The 7875-nt window shown below is 49.2% G+C and overlaps 1 protein-coding gene across 2 annotated transcripts in view; it reads right to left on the bottom strand.

Moving 5' to 3' along the window:
- Positions 1-1985: 1985 nt before the first annotated feature.
- Positions 1986-7875, bottom strand: part of SHC3 (SHC adaptor protein 3) — a 176425-nt gene continuing 170535 nt past the window's right edge. For both annotated transcript variants that reach the window (XM_081263309.1, XM_081263310.1), the window contains exon 12: positions 1986-7071. In XM_081263309.1, the coding sequence (XP_081119435.1) occupies positions 6943-7071 (129 nt within the window). In that variant the 3' untranslated portion in view covers positions 1986-6942. The remainder of the gene's footprint in view (positions 7072-7875) is intronic.

The following is a 7875-nucleotide window of genomic DNA, read 5'->3' as shown; positions in this document are numbered from 1 at the left end:
TTCCTGAAGAAGTTAATTGGATTCCTTGAAGGTGAGGAGGGAACCTAAGACAATTACCGTTGCCTGTTAATTGTCAGATCTCCCAAACAGCCAATTAACTTAGGCTTTATGGTTTTTTCAGAGAAGAAAGATTAGAAAACTTTTAGTTTTGTATTTCTGCTCCTCAGGGATGTTGGAGAAGCCAATTCCTTTCCAAACTCAGAGCCAGAAGGGCAAATTGGCCACACAACCAGACAGTAATATCTTTTTGCTTCACGAAAGTTAATGGAAACAAATTTTTCAAATAATCACTCACTTATCAATATGTATAATTTGCCAGCCAAATGCTTTTTAAAAAGTAATAAGTATCTTATAATTACACATTAAAATTTACATGGCATCGTCTCCTAACCCTGGGATTTAAACACCAAATGTTTTAATTCTGAATACAAAGAGACATTCACATACTGAATTTCACAATATTCTGGAACAAGTTACAGTCAAAAGTCAAATGAACAGAACATTCCACTTGCAACTCACACATAGTTGTTACAAAAAAAAAAATGTAACTCATTGTTCAGAGATGGATTTGTCCATTCATTTCTGCTTGGTTAATTGCTGCTTGATTTCAGTGGTTAAGAGATTTTGGTTGCAGTAAAAAAAAAAAAAAATGTCTACTTGTGTGTGAATTCATAACCTCGAAAGCTCAGAGCGACTGGTCTTGCTCCCCAGTGTGTATTTTTCTATCTACAACAGTCCAAGGTGAGACAACCAAATAGATACTTGAACACAGGATTGTTTCATTTCCTGTGGTTTTTTTCTGTGAAAATCTTTCTCCAGGCCCTGGGGAAACACCTATGCATTTTACGTCCGGGCTTCATTTATTCAGGGCATCTGAGATCACTGTGAGGAAGAAAGAAGGGAGTCTAGGAGCCTCTCCCCTCCCCTCCCCTCCCATCCTTCTGATGCCAGTGTCTCACCTGCACCAGGGGAGTCCTGAGCCTCTCTTATCTCCTGCCTTCCAACACTGTTGCAAGTGTCTTCTGACATTCCATGTCAATGCCCAATGGGCCAAGCCTTCCCAGCAGCCCCCGACTGACCAGGTCCTGTTGAACTTGGATGCACCAGTATGCAAGGCTGGTCACACTCCAACACCCTCATGTGTGTGTGTGTACATGTGTGCACGTGTGTGCACGTGGGTACCCATGCTGATTTCCCACTGGATTAGAAACTCAGGCAGAAACCCTGTATATTTCCTTCTCTATTCCACAAGCCCAGTGCAGGGCCTGCCACCTAGGAATTCATGCACCAATGAGGGTGAGAAGACTGCTTACAAAAGGGGTTGTGCCCATCAAATGCAGCTGCAGCCAGGGAACGCCTGCATTCCAAAGCAGCCCGCCATGGGGACAGCCTCCAGTGGCACTGCAGGGAGCCCTGTGAGTCTGCCCTTGCTTTGACTTCCCTCTCCTCTTTCCTTTCGTCCTACTTCTGCCATCTCCCTCCTCAGGCTTCCCTCACTGTCTTCTCTTCCCTCTTGTCCCTCTGTCATGGTCCACAGTGGCATCCTCCCACCCCACTGTCCTGTGTTTTGTTCCTGCTCCGTGTGTGCTAGGTTGCCACCAAAGTTGTCTGTTAGTTACAAACCCCAGGGAGAAATCGGATGGTGCTCAGCAGAGAACCCACCTGCCTGCGGGTACACATGCACACACACAGGCACACACAAAGGCATATCTGTTTAAATCAACACAAGTGTCTATCTATACACGTGAATATACATGTGCAATTCACATTCACAAGTCCTGGTATAAAGTTGCAATTTTTTCTGACTGCTATAAAAGATGCCAGTTTTAAAACTGTGCATTTGTTGCTTGCAAACTTTATAAATATGTGTAAACCCCATTATAAATAAATCGTGGCTAGCAGATGGCATTTTTATCTACCAGCAATGGTGGCGAGGAGTTTATAAGTGCTTATTAATCCTCTGCTTTTGAATTCACAGCATGGACCCCGGGAACTATGATACAAAGGGGGCTATGAAGACTTCATCATAAAACAGAGGGTGGGGGGAAGCCACCAATAAATGACAAAAACTCTCAAAGACAATCAGCTGCACCAATATCACCTTGTATGTTGGAAATGCAAAGGCTCAGGCCTCAGTCCCGATCCACTGAGTCAGGGACGGACACAGGCTGCAGGATGCGGTAATTTGTGGGTGAACCAGCAAGTTCAGGTGGTTCCAATGCCTGCCTTTCATGCCAAGTTTGTTTACTAAGAGCATCTGTCTCTGCCCAAGGACTTCCTAGATGGCAAAATGTGCTCAGGTGTACTCGGGGATGATCAGAAACTGGCCCGAAAAACAGCCTTCCACCAATGATGGGCTTGGTGAATAAAGGCCCACTTTCCACCTCTGTCCCCTCCCCTGGGCCGCTTCTGAGGTATCTCCCAGGCCTCCCAGGGGTGATGTCCACAATCATGGGAACTTGACAATACCACCTTACTATCTTCCTTCCCCACTACTGCTGAGATCATTTCCCAAATAAGTTAGATACGCTCAAAGCCTCTTCAGGTTCTGCTTCCCAAAGAACCCCAACTAAGTCAGAGGAAACGGGAGCACACCCCTTCCATCTGAATGACTTTGTGCCTTCTGACATGGCGCATGGAGGGAAAACCGGAGGACAGAAGCACTTCTTGCCATTTTCATGGGGCTGAGCCTCATGTGCCAGCCCCAGAGGACCTTGGTATGTCCTGCGTTCTTTCCTAGATTCATCCACTGACTACGGCCATTTTCCAGAAGGACCCCTAGCTCCAGTTTCCTCATCTGCAAAACATGGGTCCCCTCCAACTGGACCATCCTGTAAAGCTCCCTTGTTATCCTGTAAGAAGCCACCAGGTTTAGGTTTTCACTGTCCCAGGGATGGGATTCTCCTTCTTTGCCTTTCTTAGAAAACAGAAGTTCCACGAGAACCAGAGTGCTATTCTGAAACCCACCGCAAAGCCTTGTCGGGTGCAGTGATCTATTTTGCAGTCTTTCCAGATCCTCCTACCCACTTCCAATCTGGCTGTCACCATCCACAGAAAGGGATTTACAGATGGCATGCCACCTTGGGCCACTGAGAGAGAACTGGTGTACGCTTTTGTGAATGAAGAATCTCAGCAAGTATCTGCTGACACATTACACATTCGTCACTCCCGACACTTTCACATGGGGACTCTGTGCAGCCACTAGGTGGTGTGGAGCTAGCCATGGCCCAGAGAAATCCAGCTACTGATATGCCCAAGGCCAGGTCATGCCGGACATGCTGGGGCTGAGGACAGACGGGGTGTCCACCTGCTGCTGGCACTACCCCCGAGATGTCTGTGGTGTAGGCTTCTACTCAGCCCAACTGGAGTCCATGTAGCAGCCGCTGCAGAGGAAATGAGAACTGGAACTGCCCTAAACCTCACTTAGATAATAGGGTCATCCAAGGAAGAAAAGCTTCATTGCAGCAGCTGGGCATCTTCAGAACCCTCGAGAGGTAGGGAGGCCAGACATGTGTCAACAATGACCCTAAACTGATGGGCCGTTCTTGGGTTCACTCCCCAAAGGGCCTGTCCCTTCCTCCAAGCTGGGCCTTTACGTCCACTCATGGCCTGTCAGTTTTTGTCTTCATTAAAAATTGTCTGTGACTCCCTCTGCCACCAGGCAAGCCTCAAGGACACCATCACACATGGCCCAATGGGACCTTGGTCCGTTTACCCCAACATCCAAGATGGCCTTAAACAGAATAGTCCCTCGTGCGGGTTGAGCAGGAACCCCGACCTGTGGTCCTGCAAATGTCAGAAGCCCCACCCATGGTGACTTAAGCTTGGGATTTAAGATTGAGTCATGAGACCCTGTCATTTGTCAGCCGGCTCACCCGATGCTACAGGGAGCCTCTTCAGGGACAGCCTGAATCAAAGCTGACTTGGACCACAATGGCCACCCCACGGGAGCCCCAGCCAGTTTCAGTGGGACAGAGGCGTCATGTGAATCACAGGTTATTCACCTAGGCGGGCAGAGGTTGGAGGAGGTGGGCATGGGTCTCCAGGGTCACTGTGCCAGAGCAGAGAAGGGCATTTTAGGACTGCTAGACCCCATCTGGCACTCCCAGAAGAAGCAGAGTTCTGGGTGGGGTGGCGGGAGGTGCTCACGAGAAGGGGAGAGGGCTCTGGCCTACTCCCACAGGCCCAGGGTGGCCTGGCACAGACTGTGGCTACAGTGCTCAGGGAGTCAAAGCTCCGTCATGCACCAGGAGTGCTGATCTGCCACCCTGCCCCACCCAGGCAGAAATGCAGTCTGAGATTCCTGGGGAAGCAGAGCCCAGGCTGGGGAGGGAGGAGGCTCCATGAGGTGTGCCTCCAAATCCTAAGCTCCAAGCACCGGCTGGCACACGGCAGAGCTCCGGAAACACCGGCTGAGCAGCACAGCTCTGTTGGCAGCTGGCTGCATGACCTGGAGCCAGCCTCCGTTGCCCACGTGGGAGTGAGGCTCCTGCGAATGCCCCATCCCATTCCTTGGAAGGAATGTGGCAGAAGAGATGCGATGACCCGTGGGCACACGACCAAGCTTTACAGAATGAAGGGAACAGAGATGAGAAGATCCCTGTCATTTGCCACATCTCAAATCTGCTTTGAGATGCCGTTGCTAAAAGGGAATGGGTTTTTGTTTTTTTTTTTTAACTTGGCATTATTTCCGTGTAACCAATCTTGTCATCTGAAATCCAAATCACGTATTTTAAATTAATAGCGAAATGTAAAAAGATTTTATCTCAATACTTTGGATTTTATAAATTGATTTCCATGCAGGAAAAAAAATATATGCCGTCTGTCATCCACTAAACCAACACTGACTTCAGCTAAGAGGGCTACTAGAACCATGGACTTCTTACTCCCCCAAGAGGAAAATAAAATAAAATGGTTCTTAGCTTTGGTTTTCTATTGGGCTAGTGCCGCTGAAAATGAAGATTTGGGCCTTTCACAAGTAGGAGATGAAAGAATGTTCAAAGAAGATAATTTCACAACATTTTTATGTATAGTAGATGCTCACACAGGAGGATCAGAACAGAATATGTGTGTGCTGGGGACAGCTTCCCAGGGGACAGACATGAGCTACCCCAAAGCCTATGTGGTCACACGGCAGGAGCCTGAGCAGCTGCTACCAGCCACTTTGTCAGTGCCACTGCCACTGGATGACATGGAGCGGCGTGTCCAGGCTGTGCCTGAAATCAACAGTGTAGGAAGTGCCAGGTGGTCTACATTAGTGCCAGGCTCTCCAGAGTTCCCATCCACCACAGAACATTCTAGAAGACTAACTCAGCCATCAGCTTGGATTCCTGGGACCCTTCAAGGACAAAACCTCCAAAGAAGACTGCATATATGAAGTTTTGAGCTCACCCAACCCATCCTCATCTATTAACTCCACACGTCCCCAAAGCAGAAGTGGAGTTCACATACTCAGCATTAGAACTTCACAAAACATGACTCACCAGATATATTTAAGTGTCCTCTTAATTCTTCTCCAAGCATCTCGTTTTACATGACCCAGCTCTCGGTTATGAACAGAGAATCATTCAGTTCGACTGGCCAGGGATGACATGTGCTAACAGGACCTCACCGAGACCAGGGTGACATTGGAGGAGGTACCAACCAATGACGGAATCATCCAACTATGTTTGAAAAGACCACAGGGCAATCTCAGCCCCAATATTTTTTAAAAGTCATAAGCATTGCCAACTTCCCAACACCAAAGGATCTATCAGAAAATGACAGCATTTGATCTGGAAGGAAGAGAGTCAGGACGAAAAGCTGTGGCCTGGGGCACTCACCCTGTCCTCTGAGCCTCTGGGAAGCCTTGTGGGGCAGCCAGGTGGTCACCATCCCTCACTCCAGGGGTGGAACCTCCTCCTGAGCCCATCCAGACCCAGGAGGACCGGCCAGTGAGCGGGTCCAGGGCTGGACTCTGCACACTTGCATGCATCTGCCCTCCCCGCAACTCTGAGACACGTTTTTCCCTCTATTGAAGACAAAGGGTGGGTGTGGGGCTGTTTCACCTGCAGCTGTTACACGCAGCCTGTGATCAACCCACTTACTGGCTAAGAATTTGCCTCCGCTGTCTTCCACACATCCTCATTTGATCATGAGGGGAGGAGAACAAGAGCCTCACCTGCCAGTCTTGATGCATGATGTTAAGTTTGTGCCATATTTGGCCTTACATGAATTCCTGTACATAACTGGGCTCAAGGGTGACAGGTGCCCATGCCCAGCAGAACCCAGAGGAGCTGAAGCATCTCCTGCTGTATGGTCAAGCTGCAGCAGGTGGTCCTGTGGTGGAAACCCTGTGCACACAGAGCCCCGCGGTACAAGGAGCAGGGAAGGCATCTCCCAGGAAGTGGAAGGAGGAGGCCGACTCAGCCAGCCCATCTAGTCTCAGAGCCAAGTTCATAATAGTACTTCAAATGCAGGGTTAGACGCTCTTTTGGCAGCTTGCTGCCTTATTCTATTACAATTCTGTGTTTATTATCAAACCTCCTGCTTGCCTTTGTATTGTGCTTATTAAGTAAAACTGCAGGTTACACCTTCCTAGTGAAATTTCCCAGTGGAATAGGTCAGTTGAGTTAAATTTTTTGCCTGGACAACTACAGTCAAACTTTTTTTTTTTTCATTAAAAACATACAGCACAGAACATTAGTCTTACATCTTTCTTAGTCTTAAAAAATATAAATATAGAGGGATAATTTATACAGGATGTATAGGTATGTACACCTTTAATATGCATATGAGAAATTGGGAACAAGTTTATGAAACTTGAACTTGAAGGAAACCTGCCTTTGGGGGCTTTTGAAGAAGGCTCTGTGCCCTCAGGCAGCCACCCCAGTTCCTGGAGCGGGAGACTGTCGCCCAGGTCCTCCAGACCTGGTGCAGGTGTTGGAAGAGGGCGGGGCCAGCTCACTGTTTCCTCTCCACTGGTTGCTGGAGGCAGAGTTCGCTCCCGGCAGAGACGATGGGCAGGCTGCTTTCAAGGTGGTGGCTGATGAGGTGGCTGATACTGTCAAAGACCCTGTCCTTCGTCCGGATCTGTTCGGGAAGCAAACAGAAAATTGAGCATGTCCCATAGACAGAAGAAAAGAAAACACGCTGTATCCAGAGCCACCATCTGAATCGGCCCAAAGGCAAAGGCCTTTCTGGACTCAGGAATCCCAGACTTCAGAGATGCTGTCTACCAAGACCCTGGTCACTAAGTGCAGCTGGTCCATTTAGTCCATTTCATCTGCCCACCCCTCGGAGACAGAGCCCTGAATGTCCCAGCACACTGCTCCGTGGACCCTGTCCACCTTGTTCCTTCCATCCTGACCACACTGGGGCACAGCCTTCTCCAAACTCTGCAACCAGGGGCTACCACACCTCTCAGATTCCATTCCCTCCCTCACAGAAGCTTCTGCCCAGCCTCCCTGCACTGGACCGCTGGGGTCTAAGGACTCCTGTGCCCTTCTCACCTACAGGCACAGTTGTTGTCTGGCTGGAAGTGCTTCTACCTGAGAACCTGGCTCAGCCTCAGCCTCGATGACAGAACCTCCAGGTGGCCTCTCTCCCTCCACTCCTCCCAGGCCGGCCCCAGAGCATGCATATATGCTGCCCTCACAGGGTGGGCCTGGCTGAGACAGGAGGGCTGTGCTCCGTGTTCCTGGGCTTTCAGTTCTAGAGTCGAGCACAGTGTGTACCCCATGAACTTTTCCTGAATATACAAATGGGAGGTAGAAGAAGGGTTAGCACCCTGTTCTGCTCACTGGCCTGTACTGTGGTCCCTGGGGACCATAAGCCACCTCTCCCTAGAGTCGGTGACTTTTATTGCTCTACCAGCTCACCTGAGAGCAGCTCAGC

Source organism: Spermophilus citellus (genome assembly GCF_964194105.1).
Source record: "Spermophilus citellus genome assembly, chromosome: 12".
NCBI classification, from domain to species: Eukaryota; Metazoa; Chordata; class Mammalia; order Rodentia; family Sciuridae; genus Spermophilus; species Spermophilus citellus.
This window is presented reverse-complemented; position numbering and strand designations above follow the sequence as displayed.